Source organism: Moschus berezovskii, chromosome 19, assembly GCF_049115385.1.
Source record: "Moschus berezovskii isolate FMDL1 chromosome 19, NW_MosBer_1.0, whole genome shotgun sequence".
Taxonomy (NCBI): Eukaryota; Metazoa; Chordata; class Mammalia; order Artiodactyla; family Moschidae; genus Moschus; species Moschus berezovskii.
In genome coordinates, this window is record NC_142478.1 from 69,023,392 (window position 1) to 69,049,213 (window position 25,822).

At 49.9% G+C, this 25,822-nt stretch overlaps 1 protein-coding gene across 4 annotated transcripts in view; it reads left to right on the forward strand.

Annotated features, from left to right (window-relative positions):
* MYO18B (myosin XVIIIB) overlaps positions 1-25,132 on the forward strand; it is a 232,041-nt gene extending 206,909 nt beyond the window's left edge. For all 4 annotated transcript variants that reach the window (XM_055405416.2, XM_055405418.2, XM_055405415.2 and 1 more), the window contains 4 exons: positions 2,144-2,191; positions 3,489-3,626; positions 21,659-22,856; positions 24,921-25,132. In XM_055405416.2, the coding sequence (XP_055261391.2) occupies positions 2,144-2,191; positions 3,489-3,626; positions 21,659-22,844 (1,372 nt within the window). In that variant the 3' untranslated portion in view covers positions 22,845-22,856; positions 24,921-25,132. The remainder of the gene's footprint in view (positions 1-2,143; positions 2,192-3,488; positions 3,627-21,658; positions 22,857-24,920) is intronic.
* Positions 25,133-25,822: the final 690 nt, after the last annotated feature.

The window sequence follows — 25,822 nt, forward strand, 5'->3', positions numbered from 1 at the left end:
TGTCCATTGTACATGGTCTTTAAGCATCCAAGCGAGGCAGGGCCTCAGCATCTTGGTCCCGAAGCCTTATTTCACAGACGGGGATGCCTGACACCCCAGACAGGGGGCCGAAGGCCGAGGCAACATGGAGGGCACAAGGGTTCAGTCACCGTCCTTCACGGTCTGGCGTTCCTTCTGCAGCCCCAGCGCACGGAGCCTTAGAAGAGACTCAGACCACCATTGGGAACAGAGCTGGTGCTACTCACTTAGACTACTTCAGTTAAAGTTTTGAAGTATTTTTAAATAGTTTGTTTAAAAGTTGTATAAAAAAAAATTATCCTCAAGAGATCCTCAAGAAGATTTAGGGTCAGCAGCAAAGATAGTTTCATTCTGTCTCTTGCTGTCATAGAAAATTAGCTCAAATTTCATAACACAGGAATGCCCCAGCCTCACATCAAAGTGACAGATGCAAGTTCGCCGGCATGACAGGCCAGTGACTTGGCCGAGAACCAAGACCTTGACAAGACAAAGGGCTTGAATCTGAGTCTCCCTGGGCTAGAGTCAAAGTGTCAGCAGGGCTCTGCTCCTTGTGGAGTCTCTGGAGGAGAGTCTGTTTCCTCACCAGCTTCCAGAAGACACCCACCTCTCTTGGCTCATGGCCCCTTCCATCCTCAAAGCCAGAAATGTTGCATCTCTGGCTGTTGTTCCATAGTCACAAGTCCCTCTGACCGAACCTGGAGAAAGGTCTCTGCTCCGGAAAGGTCCGGAGTCATTAGAGGGGGCCCACCCCGATAAATGCAGAACAGCCTGCCTGTCTCACGATCCTTGATCTTAACCACGTCTGCATGCCCCTTTTAACACCTCAGGAAATAGTCACAGATTCCTGAGATAAAGATTGAGATGTTAGCATCTTTGGGGTCGTTATTCTGCCTCTCAAAGCATGGTCCACAAAAGGTGCTTTTCGTTATACTGAAGAGGTCAGCAGGTTTTTCTTTAAAAGGCCAGAGAGTAAATATTACAGCTTCTCAGGCAGTGTGGTCTCTGTTGTAGCTGCTCTACTCTGTTATTAAGGAGCAAAAGCAGTCACAGATAAAATGCAAATGAGTGGCGGTGGCTATGTTCCAATAAAGCTTTATTAATAAGAACAGATATGTAGATTCAGTCCATGGCTGTCATTTACAGACCCCTCTTCTGTTGGATTCACCAGACACCATCCAAGAAAACGTCCAGTCTGGCCTGAGCCGTGGGGCCAAAGGGACAAATAAGATATGTTCTTGGTCTGGGAAGGGCCCTTGCAGTCTGATGGGGATGAAGCAATGTTAGTAGAAGTCAGGAGAGTGACTGGTCCTTGAGGGAAGGGACCAAGGCTACAGATGCCTCTCAGAAGAAGTGACCAGGGTTTCTGGGAAGGACTTTCACAGATTCCACTGAAGAACAAAGTTGGGAGGTCCTGGTCTGAGGAGCCAGGCTCGCGTGTTTGAAGTTTGTGGTTTGACTGTCTGTACCTGTACACTGGGTGATTGCACTCTGGTTAGGAGCATGAGCCGAGTAGCTCTTACAGACCTGGGATTCAGAGCTGTGTGACCTTGGACGGGGGTGTCAACTTCCTCAGCTCCACGAGGGAGATTAGCAAGGTGATTAGTGGAATCACGTGTAAAGCATGTTTGTTGAATCAAGAGTTCTCCCTAAAGAAGAACCAATATTGTAATTAGCTTCTGAGTTTCCCAGAATGCACTGAGAAAGCTGACCATCACAGCCCCATGTCTGATTTGCAAGCAGTCACAAAGGATATAAAGCCAGTGCCTTGCCCACTGACAATTATGCTATTAATAGCGGTACTAGTCGTGCTATAAAACAGGAGCAAGGCTAATGGTTGCTGCTCTTTAATTAACACTGCTTATTTGCCAAGAACCATGCTGAGTTGTTCATGAGGGTGATCTCACTTGGTCAGCTCCACAGAGCTGGGAGCAGAGGCCCATGATTAGCTACATTTTACAAGGGAGCCAAGGAGGCTCAGAGAAGACGAGGGACTTACCTAAGATCACACAGCGGCCAAGGTCGGAGGCAGGACTCAAACCTAAGTTTATCTAACATCAAAGACTGTGTTCTTCCCCGGACCCTGGCAGCCCAAGGGTAACAGACTCTTTCTTGTGTCTCCTCCTAGTGTCCAGACAGCAGTGGACTGTGGCGGCGGCAGTGGCAGAAAAGAGATGTAAGTGAGCCCTGAATAGACCTGAGCCAGTGACACTGAAGCCAGAGACGAGCCCCTGGCTGTGTCCAGTTTGCAGAAGGAACACACACAATAGACAGTCACCGCAGTGTCCACAGAGCTCTGACTCCATGGTCATAACACACAGCACCGGGGACATACTACTGAACCGTAGACTTCTCATAGACGAAGAGAAGCCTCCAACTGAGCACACCACTGTCCTCAGACACTATCAGAAGGACAGACGTCAGTTGCTGCAGAAGAATTTTTAGACTGACATCTGAGCCCTGCACAGTCTGGTCCTGACTTACCCTCCACTTGGGACTCCTCTTCCAGTATCTCCCGTGCCCTCCGTACCTGTGTGGGAACGGTTCCCCCTACCTGACGCTCCCTTCTCCAGGCCTGTGTGGCCAAGCTCCAACCTTCAAAGAGGATGAAGCCCAACAGCCACTACTGCATTCCCTCCCATATGCCTAAAATTAACAAATTGGGGCTCCCTCTCTGTCCTCCTTAGAACCCATTGTCCGTCTTCATCTACAGCACTGATAGTTTTCTTTTTGATTTTATTGTTATTTCTATAGATGTCTGCTCTGCTAAAATGGGGTCTGGAGGACAGGGTCAATGTTGAGTTCATGTTTATAGCTCCTTCCCATGGCATAAAGTGTTCTATAAACAAACAAAATTTGTGAATATATATATATATTTATTATATATTATAAGTGAGTGAATATATCAACCAGAAAGTGAAATAATCATTCAATACCCACATCAGTGACAGGCTCCCACAGGCCTCTCCCTGCACCGCTTTCAGAAATAGGGGGTGTATAATTCTCTGTCCACAGAGACATTCCAGCTAAGGTAGGCAAGCAGTTAAGACCTTCACAACTGATAGATTCCATGAACATATCATTTGGTCCAAAATCCAATGCCAAATTTTACTCTAAAATTGGAAGATACCTTGGCATCTATATTAGAGTATTTATCTTCCCAAGGAATAGCAATGATTTTTAACATGGGCATTGGAAGTGGAGGGACCAGGGTTTGCGTCGCAGCTTCACTACTGACTGACTGGGTAACCTTGGTTAGGACCCACGTGAGCCTCCCCAGGTCCCATTGCTCTCATCTGTCACAGGTACAGTGCTGGCTCCCACCTCTCAGGGACGGTATCGTGAGCACTGGTTAGAGTGATGCATGCTTAGCACTTCGTGCCACGCCTGGCTCACGCTAAGGGGTGAATATCTAGTTATTGCTGCGACTGTGGTTGTCGTCACATTGACAGCATCTTGCATTCTGGTTCTAGAGATAACGTCTCCACCCTCAGCTCCCAGCCGGAGGGCAGTCTGCAGTCTTGGTTGAGTTGTACTCTGTCCCTGGCCACAGACACTGCAAGGACCCCCTCTCGACAGTCAGCCATCAGCAGCCATATCCTCAGCCCCAGGTAAGAGTAGCCCCTGCTGCCGCTGGGTGACCAGTAGTTCAAAGAATCACAGGCTTCCCAGGTTGCTGTTTAAGCCTTCCATTTCCTGTATCCTAGACAAGGACATGCATGGTCCAGTTTGAGGTATGACCCTGCCACTTCTTAGCTGTGTGACTTAAGGCAGGTCAGTTACCCTCTCTGAGCCTTCACTTCCTCATCTGTGAAACAGGAAATATAATTGTGTTTACTGCCCCAAGCAGTCAAAATGAAGAGGACCTAATCCAGCCCACCTAATGCATGGTTTTCAGATGATTTCAAATAGCACAGGGTGAGCATTTTTAACAATATTTTTTAAATGTTTGTTTTCCATCTAAGGCAAGTGCCACTAATTTTCCATTTATAGATAGTTTTGTATTTAAGTTTTTCTTTATAAACATGTTTACTAAAGTTTTTTGGTTTTGTTTGTTTCTTTTAACGGGAAGTCTGTATAAAGACAGTTAGGCTGGATGATGTCTTCCTCGGAAATCTCAGCTTTCTTTGAATGTCACAATTTTATATTTTGTTTCCTACCATGGAAGGAGACAAATTGAGTCATGCCTTGAGATGGGACCCTCACAAGTCTATAGGATTGCCAATAATAATTTGCTCCAACAAATAGGCCCCAGGCCTCAGCCTCAGCTGCAGGACTTAAATCTGTCTTCCCTCTTGCTTTCCCACTCCATTCCTCTCAGCTCATTTGGTTTTCTTTTTCAAGGGCGGCCCTCTTGTAATGAGGAGCCAGTGGCCATAAATCAGAAATTATGGATTAAGCAGATGCGTAATTAAGATGAAATGCATACTGCTTGTGTGATAACAGAAGAGCCGCTGTGATAAGATAGAAAAATCGTAGACTAATGGAGCAGACCCAGACGAGCCCTCGCCGGCTGGAAACGGGTTTGCTCTGAGCAGGAGGCCGTCCTTACGAAAAGAAGCGGGTGGGAGTTCATACCAGGCTTTCGGGCATGTTCAGCAAATGGCAAATGTCTGCTGATAATCTTAGGCTGAAAGATTTGATGTTGAAAATATCAAAGGGAGGCCCTGAGAATGGGGCGCATCAGGGGAGTTAATTAAAGCAAGATTATCTGATTACCACTACTAATTAAAAACAAAGACCTCTGTGGAGAAAGAGCCATGTCCTCAGCGAACTCCGAATGCTGAGGACTTTTTCTCTCCTGATAACTAAATAACTTCTGGTCTTCCCGATCAGCCAGTGTATCAGGCAGCAGAGGCCAAAGCTGAATGTGCAAGCGCATTAACATAATATCCAAAAGTTTCATGATTATATTAGGTGCATGATAAGGAATTACACCCCGAGCTGAATGGGAGATGAGAGGCTGCGCCGATTTCCGTACGTGGGCTGAAGTCAGAGCATCTGGCTTCCAATCCCATGGCTGCTGCTCTGCAGCTGTGAGACTTAGGGCAAAGGTTTGATTTGTTCTGTTGATAATTTTTAATGGAGTGTAGTTGATTTACAGCATTGTGTTAGTTTCTGCTGTACAGCAAAGAAAATCAGTTATACAGGTATCCACTCTTTTTTAGATTATTTTCCTGCATAGATCACAGAGTAGTGAGTAGAGCTCCCTGTGCTATACAGTAGGTCCCTATTACTTATCTATTTTATATATAGTAGTGTGTTATGGGACTTCCCTGGTGGCTCAGTGGTAAAGAATCCGCCTGCTGATGCAGGAGAATTTGATTCAATCCCTGAGTTGGGAAGATCCCCTGGAGAAAGACATGGCAACTCACTCCAGTATTCTTGCCTGGGAAATCCCATGGACAGAGGACCCTCTAGGGTTACAAGCCGTGGGGTGGCAAAAAAGTCGGACACAACTGAGTGACTAAACAACAACAGCCATGTCTATATGTCGGTTCCAGTTTCCCAGTTTATCCCTTTCTCCCCTCCCCCATTAGTAACCATCAATTTGGGCAAGAGGGTTAAATTTCCATGTTTTCTTATGAGTAAACCATTGTCAGGGTTAACGAGAAGATGCACTCAGAGCCCAGCTCCTAGAAGGAGCTCAAGAAAACCAGCTGCTTTCCTGGTGTTGGTATTTGATGCCCAGAGTAAACCTGGGGAACTGACGCCATCACCTCCATGCTGCACAAGAGGGGTCTGAGGCCCAGAGGCTCAGGAACAACTGATTGAGGCAAACTCGGCCACATCCCAGCTCCTGTAGCTTCGCCCCGGGCAGCACCTCCAGGCAGCCCTCACTAGAGCCCAGCCCCACTTTCCCTGTCCGCTCCCCTCCGAGTCCTCAGGCTTCTCCAGCTGCGGCTCAGAGCAGAGGGGCCTGCACCAAGGACAGAGGTGGAGCAGGAGGCAAGAAAGGACCAGAAGCCCCTCGTCAGTTTTCTTCATGTTGGTGTCCCTCTGGCTGGCACACAGATGGTGCTCTGTAAATGTTTGTTGAATGAATAACTGACCATAAGAGCAACACTTGAGCAGAAATGCTAACTGTACTTGGTCACAACTCAGCTCTGTGATTCGGGGGGGTCAGTAATTTGCTCCATGTCATCAGCAGGGAAGCAAAAGAGCCAGGATTTGAACTCTGGTTTAAATCCTTCCAAAGCCTGTATTGTGTTTGCCATGCTGTCATGAATCTGACTTTTATCCAGGAGGTGAATCACTCACCTGGCAAAGTTTACTGGCAAAGAGCTGGCCCATTAATATTAAAACTATATAAGAGTCAGTATTCAACATCTATCCAAATGATATTTATTAAGTGCCTACTGAGTGCCAGATTCCATGGCATTAAGCCTTGAAAATTTTGAGCCCTTATTAACCTATTAACCTGTAAACATACTCTTTGGAGTATGTTTACAGTTTAAAGATTCTAGAACTTCTGAGTTAGAAGGGACCATTACATTATTTATTATTAGTCCAATCCTTTCATTATATAAATGGGAAAAATTGAGGTCTGCAGAGGGAACTATCTTACCTAAACTTATAATAAAGACTGACCCAGAGTTCAGGTGCCTTGACATCCAGCTTTATAATCTCTAAATACTTCTCCCTTTTATTAGAATATAACTGAGAAGGCTCTAGTCCTCTTGGCCACCACCCCAACCTCAGCTCCCGTCCGAAAGGTATCCACTGTCTTCAGTTTGGTGTGTATCCTTCCACATCTTTCTCTATGTATTTATAAATACACATGTACTTGTAACAAATACACAGCATATTTGTGGGCTTTTAAAATGCGTAAATGATACGATGCTACATTATGTATATGTACCTCTGTCTGTTTGTGAAGTCATTTCAGTTGTGTCTAACTCTGTGTGACCTTTTGAACTGTAGCCCACCAGGCTCCTGTGTCCATAGGATTCTCCAGGCAAGAATACTGGAGCAGGTTGCCATGCCCTAAAATGTATGTGTCTAAATTCTCAAAGTGCTTCTTTCTTTCCCTCAGTAATATACTTTAGAGATCGCACCCTGTCTGTTCACATAAGTCTATCTCATTCTTTTAAATTCCTGCCGAAAATCTTAAAATGATGCCATGGATTTATTAAACTGTACTCTTGTTTCACTTTTAGTTGATTTCAGGATATTTGCTATTAACCTGTTGTGTGTATGTGCTTAGTCACGTCCAACCCTTTGTGACCCCGTGAACTGTAGCCTGCTAGTCTCCTCTGTCCATGGAATTTTCCAGGCAATGATATTGGAGAGGGTTGCCATTTCCTCCTCCAGAGGATCTTCCTAACCCAGGGATAGACCCCTCCTTTCTTTCATCTCCTGAATTGGCAGGCAGTCTTTGCCACTGAGCCACCTGGGAAGCCCTGTTAACCTGCTAGGCTTTAAACACACACACACACACACACCAGCCCTGTTAACCTGTTGGCCTTTAAACACACGCACACACATTCCTGTGCATGGGGCAGATGATTCTCTACGTCAGAGGGAATTTGCATTTTAAACTTGACCAGATGCCACCAGGTCGTCCGGGCGCTCTCCACGCTGAGGAGGTGGAGGCAGGTTAGAGGACAAGGGGAGCTCTATGGCATGCACCCCCATGTGACCTGGCCCATCGCAGGGCTCAACAAATGAGTCTCTTGGACATTTCCAAATTTGACTGAAAAAGAAGGTCACTCTAAAAACAGAAGAGAGGGAGAAAGCAGTCTTCTGCCAAAAAAATAAAAGCATTCCTTGTATTATTTATAAGAGGACGTCAACTCAAGAGAAATACGCCTAAAGCTTGATGATTTACAGCCCAGGAGTCATGAAGCTGCTGATAAATGCAAGAGCTTCTGGAGATGGAGACACTAAATTACCTCCATGCCCCTGGGGAGGGAGTTTATGGGCTTGGTGGTGGCAGCCGGCTTGGCTCCAGAGCCTCTCTTGATGGCCGGCTGCAGCTGGTGCCAGGGCGCCCAGGGCTGGCATGGTGTGCCCGGCCCTGCAGGGTGCCTGCCTCTCCCTCCTGCCGTCTGGGCTGCCACCCTGCCAGCAGAGTGCTCCAGTAAAGGGTTCTCTCCTCTCCCTCCCAGTCCTCACAGCACCTCGGGCTCTCCAAAGGGAGCCAAGCCCCATTTTCGTCCAGAGCCCCATGCCCACGTCCCTCCGAACCTCAGCCTTGGTCACTCACACGGCTCTGCAGGGTCCAAGCACAGACGGGCATTAACTGAACCAGCTGTATAGACGCTGATGCGTTGTCACTGGCCTGTTTTCTTTCATTTTACTGGACAGCTATTCCAAACCATCCTGACTTTCCTCTGTCTCCAACTCCTTACTCTGAGCAGACACCCTAAACTCCTGGTTCATTCAAAGGAAAAACAGTGGCCTCAGAATGGTACCTACAAATTGATCACCATCTGCCCCACCTTCCCTCTGGTCTCAGAAAATGAGATCAGGTCTTGGTCGAGTCGAATCCGTACCCCGCCGCCTGCTCGCTCTCTCGGCTGCCGCATTTCCAGCTGTCCTTCCGCCGCGGGTTATAAACACCTTGGGCCCTTCTGTCCTAACTATATCCTCACCCGTCACCCTGCAGCCCATTTCCTCCCTTTGGAGCCAGGCTTCTCCAGAGTGGGGTCCCCGCGCAGCGCCTTCACTCCCTTCCCATTTCTGCCTCCGTTTCCTCCAGCCCAGAGCCGGGCGCCACTACTGAAATGTTTCTCAGAGTGTCAGCAGCTTCCCAAGGGACAAACCAGGGGATGTTCTCCAGTCTTGATCTATTTCTGGACTTCTCTGCTGCACTGGCCCATTAGACATTTCTTGGAACCCCCTGCCCATCTGGCCTTTTAGCTGTTTCTGCTCCTTTTGTTGTTACTGTTCAGTCATTCAGTAGTGGCCCACTCTTTGCGACCCCATGGACTGTAGCCCACCAGGCTCTTCTGTCCATGGGATTACCCAAGCAAGAATACTGGAGTGGGTTGCCATTCCCTTCTCTGGGGATCTTCCTGACTCAGGGATCCAACCTGCATCTCCTGCACTGAAGGCAGATTGTTTACTGCTGAGCCACTATGCAAGTGTTTCTACTCCTTGGCGCTACCCAAACTTCTCTTTTATGGTTTTTTCCTTCCCACCCCAGCCCGTCCCTGCCATGTGCTGGGGATCCGGGGATGCTGCTCTCACCTGTTTTTCTGTCCACAAGGTCCCAGGCTGTCCTTCTGTGATTTTAACCCCCTCACTGTAAACGGGTGATCCCTAAATCCAACCCTCCAACTCATGTTCTTCCAAGTCGCAAATGTGTATATCATATGTAACTGCCTGTAGTTTAGAAGCTGGCCGCCTGGCTGTCTCTGTGGTATCTGAACCCAGTGTGTCAGAGGGGAGCCTCCTCCCTCTCCCTCACCAGTGTCATCCGAATCACATGGAGTTCCTGTCATCACCCACCCAAGCTGGAGCCCTCCGCCCTTCTGAGGCTCTCATCCCTCTCGCTCATCCCCGTCGTCCACTGATCCCTAAATCTTGTTTATTCTGCGCCTCTGCGCTTCAGGCAAATACTCTTGACTTTCTTCTCTCATCCTCACCGTCAACACCTTGAAGCCAGGCCACCATCATTTCTCTCCTTGACTCTGTCTAAGCCCTTCCAAGCCCACCCACCTCTAGTCCCTCCTCTGCACTCCAGCCTCTCAAATGAAGATCTGGTTTCAGTGGCTTCCTGTCACCTATAGCAGGAGTCAGCCAATGACTGCACACAGTAAAAAAAAAAAAAAAAAAACCTGGCCCTTGACCTGCTTTTGTAAAAGTTTTATTGGATCACAGCCATGCCCTTTTAAAAGAAATTTTACATATTGTTTATGACTATCTTTGGCCAAGGGTGCTCTGCTGGATGAGTGAACTGTCTTGTGTCACAGAGCAACAGGGCAAATTGTTAGCAGCGTGGAACCAGGGTTAGTGGAATATAGTGGGGCAACCTGAAGGTCTGCGGCTCCCTGTGGGGGGAAGGGGGAAGTGTTCCAGCGTTTGGGATCCCCATTTGGTAGCCTTGGGAAGTCCAAACAGAATTGTGTGTGTCCTGGTCAGAGACTTTGTTTATCCCTAAATCTCAGTGACCACACTCCATCGCCACATAATTAGAGATGCTGTGATTTGAATTTATCACCAAACATGGCTCTGCTCTGTTGCTATTGGACTAGTACCATATTGCAGTGTGAGCGTGGAGATTATTGTATAAATTATTCTCACTCACATAATCATCGTGATTTTAATTACTGTGTAATCTTAGCTAATTACTGTTGTATGTTTCATTTGCTTTGGTACCGATTTAACACAACTGCTTTTCGTTTGGCTAAAAGGCAGCATTACGACTTTTCCTTTTTCAGGGAAAAAAATGTGCTTTCTGTAAACATTTGCAGTCCCATACTCTTGGCTTGTGGTTCTTCGCTTAAAAGCAATAAATTTAGACACTACCATCCTCCTTTGATCAGCCCCCATTGATTTTTATGTGGGATAAGGCTGGCTTGAATTAGTAAAAAGGTCTAAATTATAGGGTATTGTTTTAAAATAAAGTTGTATTACTCTCAAGGAAGTACAATTACTCTACTGCAGAAGTGGGGCCAAGGCTGGGTCACGTGAGACCTGCTTAAATGATTAGATAAGACTCATTTGTAATTAGTTCATTAATTATGTAAATGTGAATGGAGAATACTTGGCATTGAAAACAGCTTGTTCTCAAAGTAGGTTAAACACTGACTGCTAATCTTATTTCAATAGCACATTTATTTACTGGTCTCTGCATTCTTAGAGCCAGAGCTCAGGATCACTTTAATCCATCCTGAATGTACTTAATGAATGAGTCTCTCATGAAAATGGTTTTATGTCTTCCTGGGACAAAAGAGTGCTTTTCAGTTTTATCAGTATTAAGAAGATTAGCGGGTAAGATGTGGAAATGTTCAATGAGAACATACTAACCGTGGACCCAAGACCTGAGCAAGTGAGGAGCAGAAGAAGTCTGTGTCTGTCCGGGGTTCATGCTTGGAGCCATCATCACTCTTGGACAGGCTCCTGTGGGAAGGAGGGGTGTTTTCTGTCTAGAGCTCTGGATCTTTGGTAGATCTGTGAATCCTTCAGGAATTTTGAGGCTCACCTAAGTTAGATACAAGTTGGTGTAAAACCATTTGGCTTGATCATTGACTGTTCAGAACATTCTTATAGAATCTGTGGTTCTCTGAGCTAAACTTTCATTAAGTCAGCTTATGCAAGTGTACATACCGAAAACTGTGTCTGTATGAAATTTTCAAAACTTGGTCATACCTTAATAATTACTACCCAAATCAAAACCAGCCCATGGCTAGTGCCCCGACACCTTCCGGTATCCATTGCAGTCAAGATCTCCTCCTTACTCAAGGACCACCACCACCCTCACTTCTGCTCTGTGTTAGATTCTGTGTTAGATAGGGCTGTTGTTTGAACCCTCTGATGCCTTTATGTTTAAATGTAGCTTTTCTGTTTTTTCTGAGGAGGTTTTCTCTCACAGAAACTGGACGATCACATCTGGAATCAGATGTGATCTGCTAAAATCAGACTTTTCTACTCCTTTTACTCGGTAAATATTTCTTCCTTGGTGTCTGAGCCCAGGAGGGCGTGAAGGTCATTCATACTTCCCTCTACTCATACGCTGGTCAACTCCTTCCCCTCTAGAGTATCAGCTTCTTGAACAGAAGGGTCCTTCACCTCAGTGTCAGCAGGAGCTGGCCTCGTGGCACTCCACAGAAGGTTCTGAATGGCAAGGAGGAGGGGTGGATGGACAGATAACTTCCATTCACTTAAGGCTGCATTTATGACGACTGGGTGCTGTGAAAAGTCAGAGATTGTGGTTATTGCCATTGTGTGGTACTCAGCAGAGGTAGTGCCTGTGCCTGGAAACCAAAAGAAAGAATTGTGAATTTACTGAACTGTGTTGAACCCAGGCTGACTCTCCAATCCAGCTTGATCACTTTTCACACCCCGTGTGTTCTTTCAGGACATCATAGAGGTTGTGTCTGGAGGGCAGGCTGAGGTTTGAGAGCCGGTGCTTTCCCATCTCAGACTGTGACCCAGGAGGCTTTCTGCGTCTCTGTCTCTCCAGGAAGGGAATGTGGTTCCAGCTCCCTCTCAATTCTGAAGGGGATGAAATTCTGGAGAAGCAAGACCAGGCTTTGGATTGGGTTTCAACATAGGAAGAATTCCCTCTAGATTGTGCACTGGAAGTTGGTTTTGAATCTCTTGGTTTTAAGCCCAGAGCAATGGCTTTGACTGACCCATAAGTGGGGCTGCCGGGGTCTGAATGATCCTCCCAGATGAGGCAGATGAGGCCTCTGTCCCCTGTTTCTTCATTCTCATCCTTCTGTCCTCCAGTCTGTCATTCTTCCCATTCCACGAACTTCCCTTGATGGACTCTTCTAGATCCTGGAAATTCACAGAAGAAAAACAGAGTCTAGTTCAGAATTAACAGTCTTGCTGAGAGTTGTAAACAGTTACAGGATGGAGAACAGGAAAACACAGGGGCTCTGAGGATCAGAGGAGACCCCAGCCCAGCCTGGGAGGTGGGCACAGACTTCTGGAGGCGGCTGTACTTGGGCTGAACATTGAAAGTCAAGCGGAAATATTTGCTTTTTGGTTTTTCTAAATTGATAATAGAATCACCAGTAAAGTGTCCCTTCCTACTCCCACCCCCTCTCCCTCCTTCCTTCCTTTCTTCTCTTTCAGACAGTGAAGGTGACTGGCCACTGTCAACTCTGCTAGCCTCTACCTTAATTTGATAACTTTTTTAATATTGATTTTATTTCTATCTTTACCTTCCTCTCTACTTCTGTCTGTATCGAAACACATATTTTATCCCCATCACTATGAAAGTAAGTTGGAAACAGAATACCAGCTCCCCTTAAAATAATCTCACATCTTTGTCCTACAAGGAAGGACTTTTCCAAACTGCTGCACCATTTTCACCGCTAAGAAAATGAGCAGATCCACAATATCCCCCAAGATCCCAACATTTATATTAACCCAGTTGTTCTGAAGTTGCATCACTGTACTTTAAATTTTTTAAAAACTTATTTATTTGGCTGCACCGGGTTTTAGTTGCCACACTAAGGGTTCCTAAGGGTTTTAGTGAACCCTTAGTTGCAGCATGTGGGATCTCGTTTCCCGATGCAGGATCAAACCCCGGCCCCCTGCATTGGGAGCATGGAGTCTTAGCCACAGCACCACCAGGAAGTCCCCTCACTGTAGTTTTTTTAAAAAGAAGGCTCCTGTTAAGGACACTCATTGTATTATGTTGTTTTGTTTCTTTGGGTCTCTCTCTTTTTTTTTACAAAAAAGAAAAACAGACTATATTTTAGAGAAGGTTTTAGTTCAGTTCAGTTCAGTTCAGTCGCTCAGAGAAGGTTTAGACTTACAGAAAAATTGAGCTGAAAGAACAGAGCACCATATCCACCCCTTCCCTGTCTTTCTACCCTCAATTTCCCCTCTTGTTAACATCTTCCATTAGTCTTTTCTTTTTTTTTTTTTTTGGGTGGCACCACGTGGCATCTGGGATCCTAGTTCCTTGACCAGGAATTGAACCCACATCCCCTACAGTGGACACACAGAGTCTTAATTGCCAGGGAAGCCACTGAACCACCACTGAACCGCCAGGGAAGTCCCAGCCTTTAGTCTCTTTTAAACCAGAATGGTTCCCCTACTGCCCCACTCCCACTGAAACAGACTATTTTCTTGTAGAGAGCCAAGCCTGATTCTGATGGCAGCTCTGTTCAAAACTCTCGGGTTCCAGTACCTGGTTGGCCAGTAAGAACATGTGGGCGAGACGTGGCAGGTTCTGTCCACCTGCAGGAGATACACAGGCAGGTGTCACTGAGGGCAGTCCACCAGATCGGTTTTTTTAAGTGTCAAGGACTCAGCACCTGCTTAAGATCAGAGAAAACGGCAAGCACAGCGTAAGCATTGTCTTGTCTCATAAAAACACTTCACTGTAAGGAATACAGTGTGTTTACAGAGGCTGTTTCCCAACTCAAGCCTCTCACCTTCAGGCCGGAAATAACCAGCTTGAGGGCCTCTCTGTGGTTTATTCCGCATCTCTGCTGCTTGCTGCCGAGGTCTCCTTCGGCGTCCACTCCTGTGGCATCCCCCTTGCTTCTCGCTGTTGTTCGGTTGCTCAGTTGTGTCTGACTCTTTGCAGCCCAATGGACTGCAGCACGCCAGGCTTCCCTGTCCTTCACCATCTCCCAGAGCTTGCTCAAATTCACGTCCATCAAGTCGGTGATGCCATCCAACCATCTCATCCTCTGTCGTCCCCTTCTCCTCCTGCCCTCAGTCTTTCCCAGCACCAGGGTCTTTTCAAATGAGTTGGCTTTTCGCATTAGGTGGCCAAAGTATGGGAGCTTCAACTTCAGCATCAGTCCTTCCAGTGACTATTCAGGGTTGCTTTCCTTTAGGATTGACTGGTTTGATCTCCTTGCTATCCAGGGCACTCTCAAGAGTCTTCTTCAGTACCACAATTCAAAGGCATCAATCCTTCGGGCTCAGCCTTTCTTTTTCAATCTTCCCTTTCAGCCGAGGGGCTTTCTAAGCCTTGGTGCCTCTGCCTATGAAATGTAGACACCAGCCCTTGCTGGTCCAGGGTTTTGCAGAAACCAGTGAACAAGCTACTAGCTGGTAGGAGGAACTTTCTTCTCCTTGGAGTGTCTTCCTCAGCGTCACCCCCACCCCCAGATGCTACTCTCTTCTGAAAGCCTGACTGCACCCCACCTCCAGAAAGGCTGTGCTCTCCAGCCCTGGGCCCTCCCTGTCACTTGCCAGCCTCCCATAGCATTTCCAGTCCATGGTTCATGGTGTTCCTGGAGCTTCTTGCACTGCTGACCCTTCTTCAGTGTGCCTCTGAAAAGCTAAGGCAGACCATCTCCTCCTATAAGGAGCTTAGCTGAATGTCATACAGAGTCAGTCAGATTGAGGTGGGAGCCTCAGCTTTGCTCCTTCCTCTCCATCTGCCTCTCTGACCCTCAGTTTCCCCCTCTGTGAGATGAAACAGTCAACAGTAATGAGCAGTAGGGCAGAGCAGTCAGGACCCATGTTCCCAAAGCTGGATTCAAATCCACATTCTCCCATTTACTCTATGACAACTTGCTCATCCTTCTTGAGCCCATTTGTGAAATAGGAAGGTTATTAGTAGCTGACTTAGAGGGCTGTCATGGAGGGAAAATCGAATAACGTCTGCAAAGCCTAAAGGCACAACATACTCCTGTGACGCAGAATTCCCATGCACACTGTAGGGGCCTCATAAATGTGTCGAGTTTTCTGCCATGTCAGGCACAGTCTGAGCGCCATGCCGGCTTCTCTTACAGACCATCAGTTTCTATGTGGGATTCGATTATGGAACCTTCAGGCCATCTTCAAAGGACATCTGGTTTCCCATCCAGGCCCCACTGTTAAAGAACATCAATACATTTTTAATTTCCTCTTTAATTTCAGGGTGTGAATGAAGAATGGGGGTGACAGTATGTCTCTGGGGATGATTCATGGGGTCATTAAATCTGCATCGAGTTTCCTGTAGCTACTGCTGGCCCAGGCTCTGCTCCGACCCAGACCTGGAGAGTCTGATTTTTGCTGTGTGATTGTTCTAACACCGGTGAAGCCAGCATCTCCCTGACATGGGCCTCATGATGTTTTACTCACTGTTTCTCAGTGGACTTTGAACAGGGCATGTGTGTAGATATGAGTTCAGCTGCTTGCGGTTTCCTCCTAGCTTTCTATGCCCAGGGCATGTGATGTTGTGAAGGGCCGAGCAAGGGTGTCAGATCTGGTCAACCCTGCTTCAGATCCTGGCTCTGCCACTGAGCAGTGTGAGCCTCGAGCAGATGGCTTCTCCCTGGTGAGCCTCAGTTTCCTCATCTGCAAGGTGGGCTGATCATCCAGATCCTGATGAGATGAAAGGACATGCCTTTTTATTCTTCACCCAGTGTTCCTGGAGCATCTCCTCCATGGTGGCACCAGAGAAGAAATGAGGGAGCTGCAGTCACAGGACGGCCTGGCAGGGGAAGGTGTGGCCTGAACCAGACCCATGTTTCAGCAGCTGGCTTGCTCTGAGGCTGAACAGACCTGAGTAGCCTCACCCCTTTCCTGTGCTGCTCAGAGCGGGCTCGGACATAGGAATTGCTTATTCTTTTTTAAAATAAATATATTTACTTATGTGGCTGTGTCAGGTCTGAGTTGCAGCTCGTGGGTTGGGTTGTGCCAGATCTTTTGTTGTGATGCTCCACAGTATGTGGAATCTTCGTTCCCCACCCAGGGATCGAACCCCATCTTCTGCGTTGCAGGGTGGATTCTTAGCCACTGGGCCACCAGGGAAGTCCCAGGAATTGCTTATTCTTGAACATCTGCCCTCAATCCAGGGCCTTCTATAGCCCTGATGGGAGGGGCCATTAACTGAAAAGCAGTCATGAGGATGTTAGGCATGTATTCATGAGTAGTAATGTTTTGAAATGAATAAGAAATGTATGCAAGTTCAGTTGCACCAGGGCCCACCTCCCATGAAGAGCTGGGGGCAGGTGGAGGCGTCTGTGGGCCTTGCTCAGTGGTACCGACTGTCCCGATGATGTCCATCATCTCTGAGGTTCAGCAGGGTCACAGTGCCCACCCTCACAGCCAGGATTCACAGGGTACATGGCAAGGGAGGGACAGAGCCAAGATCTGAACCCATGTGTCTGCTTCCCAAAGCCTGGATTCTTAGCCTCCCGGGTTACAAAGAGTAGAAATTCCAGCACTTTTGCATGATCATATCCTGACTTTTCTAATAAGCCTTCATAAATTTGAGTCACCAATACTTACAGGAAAAGAAATAAAAAAGAATCCAAACTGGAAAAGAAGAAGTGAAACTGTCAATGTTTGCAGATGGCATGATACTATACGTGGAAAATCCTACAGACACTACCAGAAAACTACTAGACTTTATCAATGAATTCAGTAAACTTGCAGGATACAAAATTAACACCCAGAAATCTCTTGCATTCCTATACACTAACAACAAAAGATCAGAAAGAGAAATTAAGGGAACAGTCCCAATTACTTATCACATCAAAAAGAATGAAATACCTAGCAATGAACCTACCTAAGGAGACAGAAGCCCTCTACTCTGAAAACTATGACACGCTGATGAAAGAAGTTGAAGAAAACACGAACAGATGGAAAGATACATCATGTTCTTGGACTGGAAGAGTCAATATTGTCAAAATGACTATACTGCCCAGGGCAATCTACAGATTCATTGCAGTCCCTATCAGACTACCAATGGCGTTTGTCACAGAACTAGAGCAAAAAAAATTTAAATTTATATGGAAACACAAAAAGACCTCAAACAACCAAAGAAGTCTTGAGAAAGACAGATGGAATTGGATGAATCAGACTCCAACCTCAGATGATACTACAAAGCTCCAGTATTCACATACATTGTTTTGTTCATCGGTGCACTTAATTGACATTCATAAGATACCTACTGTGCGCCCCTACTTAGCACCTCCTATGGGCCAGAGCACTGCCACATCACTCATTCACTCAACATATGTTTATTGAACACCTACTGTGTACTCGGACCCCATCCTAGGCACCGGGGTAGAGTAGTGAATGCAGCAAATAAAAACGCTTATCCTCCTGTAGTTCTTATTTCTGCATCATTGCCAGGTTGACCTGGTTTCCTCCCATCATACAGCTGAAGAAACTGAGGCCAGAGAAGTCAGGCAACTGTCGCAAGGCCAGCAGGTGGCAGAACCAAACTAAACTGGACAGATGTTACCTGGGCAAGGTGATGTCAAAGAGACAGTGTTAAGCCTGTATCACAGTAGAGTCCAGAGGAGTTTCCCAGAGAAGGGTGCTGCCTGTTGGAACACCATCTCTGCCACGGGAGTGGTGTGTGTGCTTGCCGTGGCCACTCCACCTCGCTGTGCCCGGAGCCATAGCCCCTACCCCCAGGGTGGCCCTTGAGGTTACAGTGGACATGGCGGTCAGCTCCGTGCAGGCAGGTGGCCCATCTGCTTGTTCTGACCTGTAGCCATGTGCACAGCACCTGGCACACAGTAGGCGCTTGGCCAGGGGCAACTGTTACGGGCCCAGCCTGGCCCCCACGTGGCTGGATGCCCAGGAACCTGCCTGCTGGCTCCTTATCACGCAGGTATGTGAGAAGCCTCTTCCTCTTTGGACAGATGGAGGGGCAGGTGCAGAAGTTCCCACCATGTTTCTGGAGTCCCTTCTTAGAGATCACAATGCCCCGCCCAGCTTGCGTCCACACCTGTCTCCCAGCAGCTCAGAGCACCTCCTATCCATCACCTCTCTCCCTGGCCAAAGCTGTGGGAGGCAGGCACAGTGACATCTTGATTAGCGCCATCCATCCATCACGCAATGCCAGTGGAAGGGAGTTCTATCTGAGCTGAGTTATCCCAGGAGGACAGCTGGGGGAAAATGAGTCTTCCCAGAGTGTGTCCGAAGTGTCCAGAGCCAGGGCAGGAACGGAGAGTATCACCCCGTCCCGGGCAGCAGAGCTAGGACTCTTACCCTGACGTCTGCAAGAGGGCATCTGAATTCAGATTCAGTTCTGCGGTCCCCACACAGAAAGGAGGGGACACAACACCCTTCTCCCTTGGAGTGGCAGAGACGGGGTGGATTTCTGCATGGTAAACCCAGGAGGCAGCACTCAGCCAAGACGAGCCGTCTTTCTTCCCTTCTCCTGCCGCCCCTCCCCAACTCCCCTCCAGCCCTCCTCCCTCTACCCTCACTTGTACTCCTCACCCCGTCCCCACCCCACCCCCCACCCCTGCTGAAGTCTACACTACGGGGCCTGTGTTCTGTTTGAAGCCCACCAGTTGAGGTTCTGGAGGCACCAGCCAGACCACTCCAGAAGGTGGGACCCCCCCCCCAGCCCCATGGCACCAACCCTTGGGTCCCTGGGCAGAGCTCTGAGATCAGCATCTAGTGACAGCCAGGTGGCTTTGTGGAGACATTTTGATTTGCCCACCTTCTGAAAGATGCTGCTCCTTGTGGGCCTCAGGGAAGGTGGGTGGGTCTCCGCTGGTCTGGCTGAGCCAAGGGGACTTGGCTCCTGCCTGGAGAGTCTGTGTCCTCTGGGCTCAGACACCAGCACACATGGGCTGCGAGCTCGAGGGCTCCTGAGCTGCCCACAGCTTCGCATGCCCCTGGCCTGTCCCAGGTTTGGTCAAAGGTGAGGAGGGCCAGTCCTAAGCTGCCAGCGCACCCCACATCTGCGGCCCTCCCCCATCCTCTTGGCCTTGCCCTCAGCAGCCGCTCTTCCTTCGCCACCTCCGTCACCGCCTGTCTCTGCCTCTCCATCGCCCTGTCCGTTCTCTGTTCACCTTTCCTCCTCGCGGTCCTGCCTCTACTCCTCCCCACTTCTCTTTGCCCCCCCTCCACTTGCTCATCCTCCCTTCCTCCCCCTCCCGGAGGCAGACTTGACTCAGTCCGACAACACTTACTGAGCATCTACTGTGTGCTGGGCACGGGGCCAAGTCAGGGTGCAGAAGTGACTCGGCAGGGGCTTGACAGCCTGGGCTGGAGAGCTCGGGTCCCCCTCCTCCTCCTCTCCCCTGCCCTTTCCCCTTCTCCTCCTGTAGCTTCTCTTCTCTCCCCTCCCCATCCTGGCCTCTGCAGCCAGTGCTCTCGCGGGGAGCTGGGGCCAGTGGGATGGCGCAGTCCTAGGAGATTCAGCGACAGGTGCCCCAGGTGCTGCCATCCCCACGTGGCAGGCGGCGGCGGAGACTGAGCGCCCAGGACACATTCATCACGCCTACCTCCCTTCAGAGCCAAGACAGGACGGAAATGACTTTTGTCAGCTCTGCAGCAGCCCACTGCCCCTGGCAGCTCCAAGTTGTTTATTAAAAAAAAAAAGAGAGAGAGAAAGAAAGGGATGTGAATGTGCCACCTTGCCGTGTATGAGGGGAGCGACTCCAAAGGGATGATGTTGACAAACAGCTCTTCAGGTAATCACACCGCAGCGCTCCAGCTTCCTTCCTGGCCCAAGTCCAGCTGAGATGGAAGGTGATGGGCAAGAAAGGGAAGGGAGCAGCTGCTCTGGGCAAACGGCGTGGCTTTTGTTGGAGCCTTTCCCAGGAGCGGTGAGACGCTGGGTCTCCCGCCCAAGCGTTGTCTGTCCATCCTCCTGGGCCCTCACATGAGGCTTTCATGGAGCACCTTGGAGGTGGGGGGTGAGGCTCCAGAGAGCCAGAGGTTATCAGTAGTAATCGTAATGAGCACTAACGGCTAATTATTGATGATTAATAGTCATTGATTATTGATGAATCACTCAGCGTAATTGTTAAGAATTATTTGAGGAGCCGGATGCCAGGCGCTAGGTCCAGGGCTGGTTCCACGATTCCAGCCTTTATGTGATGTGCTTACTCCTCTTCAGATTCAGTTCTGCAGTCCCCACACAGAAAGGAGGGGACACAACACCCTTCTCCCTTGGAGTGGCAGAGACGGGGTGGATTTCTGCATGGTAAACCCAGGAGGCAGCACTCAGCCAAGACGAGCCGTCTTTCTTCCCTTCTCCTGCTGCCCCTCCCCAACTCCCCTCCAGCCCTCCTCTCTCTACCCTCGCTTGTACTCCTTGCCCCGTCCCCACCCCTGCTGAAGTCTACACTGCAGGGCCTGTAGTCATTCTCATGGTGACAGAGCCACAAGCAGAGACCTGCATCAACATCCCACCCCCCCACCTCAGGCGGAGCCCTGGCCCAGTCCCCCAGGCCCACACTGACGTTTCATGCCCCTTTTTGCTTTTTATAAATTACAGCTTTTCTGGTGGGTGAGAAGGAGGTGGTTTGTCTTACAGGGAGGGCAAATAGATTTTGTTTGTTAAAGGACCGGTTGATGGACTCGTCTCTGACTTCTGAGGCCCGCCCTTCACTTTACAGTCTGTGATTTGGCCTCACTGCCAAGATTCCCACTTTTCAAAGGCAGAGCGGTGTTGGCTGCAGTTGCGAAATGCCACTGCCTGGCAGTCCCAGAATAGAAGATGCCTGTCCTCTCTCCTGTGTAGTGTTGGTTTCAAGTTGATTTCATGTAAATTTTTTCCTTTTGAAGGAATTTTGTTTTTCTTTCCCTGCCCACCCTCCTCACATGAGACAGTTGGGAGCCTTACAGCACCTCCTTCAGAGGCGTATTCGGGCCACTGGCTCTCCGGAGCTCTGCTCGGTGGGCTTGTCCTCCAGGCTTGACCCTAAATAAGAAAATAACCTCCTGCAGGTCCCCCTTGAGTCTTCAAGAAGCAAATTACCTATTTCCCAGCAGACTGTGGGATGGTAGGTCCTTCATGTCACATGTGATGTGTCCTCTGTCTAAGTCATCCATCAGAGCTGCAGTTTTAATCTGCTCAAACATATTTAACTGGGTTTAATTATAGACAGAAATTGCATTTCAGAAAGCAAGGAGAAATCACTTGTGGCTGAAGTTTGCATATTAGAGCACATGGTTCGTTGGAGAGCCTGGCAGGGATGGGAATGTGTTTCCAAAGCAAAACAGAATTAGCGCCCGCGCTCCAGGCCCGATGGCACAGATAGTAGGGCTGGCACAGCGTGCGCTGACCGTGCTTCTCTTCTTGGCACAGGACCCATGAGGAGGCCGGCGATGGGGCCCGGGACATCCGCAGCAGGACCTCGGGGTACAAGGCCACGTCCCCGCTCTCCCACCGCCGGGGAATGTATGACCACTTCGGGAATGGCGAAAAGTGCGGCGTCCAGAGAAAGGCCCCCGAAAGGCCGGGCGCACCGCCCTCCCCGTCTTCCCAGAGTGGAGACGCATCCCCGCTGTCGCGGGACAAGCTGCCAAGCCCGTCGGCCGCCCTGTCGGAGTTCGTGGAAGGGCTCCGGAGGCAGAGAGCGCAGAGAGGCCGGGGGTCGCCGCTGGGGCTGGAGGACTGGCCCACGCTCCCCATCTACCAGACCACTGGGGCGTCCACGCTGAGGAGGGCCCGGGCGGGCAGCGACGAGGGCGCCCTAGCGCTGAGAGCCGGTGCCGGCTCAGCCCTGGATACATCGACCGGGCTCCCACGGTCCACCAGCCTCAAGTGCATCTCCTCGCAGAGTGTGGGGAGCCCCAGCCCGCCCCCAGAGAAGCTGAAGACCCGCTTCAGCTCCTGCGAATCCCTCCTGGAATCGGGACCCAGCTCGCGGAGGACGCCCAGCTCCCCGGCGGCCACGCGCAGGGACCCGCTCTTGTCGCCCACGCTGCGCCCGCGGAGGCGCTGTCTGGAGTCCTCGGTGGATGATGCGGGCTGTCTGGACCTCGGCAAGGAGCCTCTCGTCTTCCAGAACCGCCAGTTCGCCCACCTGATGGGGGACCCCCTAGGCAGCGACCCGTTCAGCTGGAAGGTCCCAAGCCTCAACTACGAACGCAAGACCAAAGTGGATTTCGATGACTTCCTGCCGGCCATCCGGAAGCCCGAGATGGCCACGTCCTTGGCCGGAGCGGCCAAAGACCAGCGAGACAGTTCACAGCATTCGAGCATCCGCTTTGAGACAGAAGAAGCTGACCGGGGCTTTGTCTCCGGGATCGGCACCGTTTTGAAAAGGAGTCCAGAGTCCAGGGAGGACCCCGCTCACCTCTCTGACTCGTCCTCCTCCTCCAGCTCCATCGTGTCCTTCAAAAGCGCCGACAGTGTCAAGAGTCGGCCGAGAGCCCCCCGGCTGGAGGGCGATGGCGGCGAGCGGCCATCCCCCGAGAGCAGAGAGCCAGGCGCAGGGCAGAAAGAGGAGGACGTGGAGAGCATCATGAAGAAGTACCTGCAGAAGTAGGAACCAGCTCAGGTAACATCGGTGGGCGGGCCGACCCTCCCGGGGGATGAAACCAGGAGGTCCACCCAGTCTGACAGCCTGGACCCAACCAGTTGCTGCCACTGCCTGTAATGGTGTAACTCATTTCTCTAGAGAGGAGGAGTTTTAGAGATTTTCAGGGAATTACTGTGTTACTGTTTATGCAAATGTGTTGCTCATAAAGGCACAACTTAAAAGCCCTCCCTAGGAGCCACTGGTTTCTCTGCTCTTTAAAATACAGATAGGAAGCCTGAGGGTCCCATGGGGTGGGGTGGGCAGATGCTCTTAAAGTCTCCCCACCCTTGACTTGTGCTCTTCCCAGCGCCCCGTTCAGCTGGCGCTGCGGGAGCCGTGAAGGCGTCTGTCCACAGAGTGAGGGAGAGCCAGGGTGGGAGGTGGGAAGAGGCCTTGACACAAGCAAAGTCCAGCCCTCGCACTCAGTGTGTGAAGAGAGACGGGGGCCTGAGAAGGGGCGGGGGATAAGTGCAGAGGCCACGGTCTGCACCTGATCCTGGCACTTCACAGCAGCGGCAGGGAGACGTCCCCACTGCTAGCAGCGGCTCACGTCTGCTGAGTTTATCAGTAGTCATTTGGTGCCCACGGTACCCCCGAGAGTGTAAGTGTGATTTATCCCTGTCCTGCAGGCTGGCAGACAGAATCACACAGGTTAAGGCACTTGTACAGACTCACCCAGGCAGAACTGGGATTTGAAACTCCACAGAGTCCGCATTTTTGTTGGTGTCATTTTCTCTTAGGCGTATGCTCCGGGCCTCTTTGTGAGCCAGCTCAGAGGCACACTGACGGAGCTGGGTCTTTAAAGGGGTTGCCTCTATCAAGGGCAAACTGAGGCAGACCTCAGACTCATACATCTCAGTGAGGGTTGGAACTCATGGACCACAACCTCACTCTTGGAAAAGGGGGAGAAGACCTCAAGATCAAGGTCACCCAGTGAGTCTGCCACCAGCCCAGCCACCCTGACTCCCAGTCCGGCGCTCTTTGCCCCGAGGTCGGGCTGACCTCTCACTGCCCCTCTCAGGGCATGCATGTTTCAGAATTCGTGGCTCCCGATTGAAATAGGAAGCCCCATCAGGCCAGCCGGGAGGAGTAAGCACCTCCCTCCGGGGTCAGACCCGATGCCAGCCCACAGCCGGGTTGCCATCTCCGAGTCACTCAACGTTGGAACTGCAGCAGCCGGAGGCTCAGGTGGCCGAGTGGTCTCACGTGGTGCTCAACCCACACCTGCCTCCTTCCTGGGCCCAAATGAGCCACACGTCCTGCCACTTCGGGAGTCACCCTCAGCCCATCAAAAAGCCATCATGGAGATGGGCTTTGGATGGTATCAGAGCAAATTAATTTGACTTAACATGGCCTCTCTCTCTGTTCTCAATTACCGAGGAAAGATCTGATGTTCATTTACATTATTATGCTCTCGGGGACACAGAACTCGGTTTCAAAGGCCAAGTAAAGGGCACACGTCTAGAAGCAGAGCTGCCCTTAGCAGACGTCCTCACAGAACATCTTCTCTCTGCCATTTTTTTTCTTTTTAAAGCTTCCCCCCTCCTAGCAATGCTCTCTGCGATAACAGAATGCCTGCCTAAAACCCTCCTCCACCTTTGACTTGCATGCGGGTGTTGGGAGCTGACAGTACAGCCCTGTTGCCTGAGACACAAGTGTGTTATGGGATTCAGAACCACTCAGGCCCCAGAGCTCAGGTCTTCCCTGTAACAGCCCCGTGATGAGACCTTGCTGAGCATCTGTGTTCTCAGCTGGAAAATGGGAGTAGTGATCCCAACTAGCCACAGTAGCACTGAGCGGGATGCAGAGCCAGCACCTGGTGGCCGAGGCGCATGTCAGGCACCTGCGCATGGAGTGGTGGCCCTGCCGCATCTGTGTCTCGGGTGCCCTCCACTTGTTTCCCTTCTGTCCCCCTCCACGCTCATGCCTCATGGCATCGTTGCTTCTGTAACGCCATCTGGGAATGTGGGCTCCAGGGCTTCCACCCAACAAAACACACTCCTCGGGCCCCAGTTCTCAGCTCTGATCTGCATTTGTTTCCAGCCTCCTGGGACACACTGCCCTTGAAGACTTCCCGATTCCACGACTGTCCGGAGAGAGAGACAAAGACCACCCAGGCCTCCCTGGGGGCCCCAAGTCCACAGCCAGTGTGGCTGCCCTCGAGAGGCCAGGGGGCCCAGCTGCGGCACATCCCGAGGGGCGTGGGGCTCCCAGCGTGCTAGGTCTGTACCCAATAAAGTGTTGGCTCCTTGGCATCTGTGCTGTCTCTCTATTCTATGATCACATTACCTGGAACTATGAAGGGTTGATGGGGTGCAGCTTGAGGTAGTAGGAAACCAACACAAACTGTTTATAGTTTTGGGTGCGCACTGGTGTTTCTCTCCCTGCATATCTACACACAGTGGCCTTGATCCTCTTCACTTGGCCAAGTTCAGCTCTCAGGTGTCACCTCCTCCAGGAAGTCTTCCCTGATACATGAAACTCATCAAATTGAAACAAATGCTCTTTCTTCATTCTTCTCTAATTCCCTTGCTTACCTCTATCCTATTTACCTTGTCTATTTATGTGTCCCCATTGTGTGTATGGGCATTCAAGAAATTCTGATGAACGAATAAATGAGCAAACGAATGAACCACAGAACTAGTCAGTAGCTCAGACAGCCTGAGTACCCGTGGCATACTGACATATATGCATCCCTACAAATGTCTGCCCATAGCAACATCCACGGACTGTGACATCTGCTCTCACAGCCCCATGCATCTCCTCACATACTCATCCTACCGCCCACACACAACTCTGCACTTGTACCAGAAACCACACTCGCACAGGCACACTTACCGCCTGGACACTTGCTTTTCCAAGCATCCTTGCAGTGTCAACATTACTAAAGCTGTTGGCTGATGCTTATTGACCACATACTGTGTGCTGGCCACTGTGCTGGACAT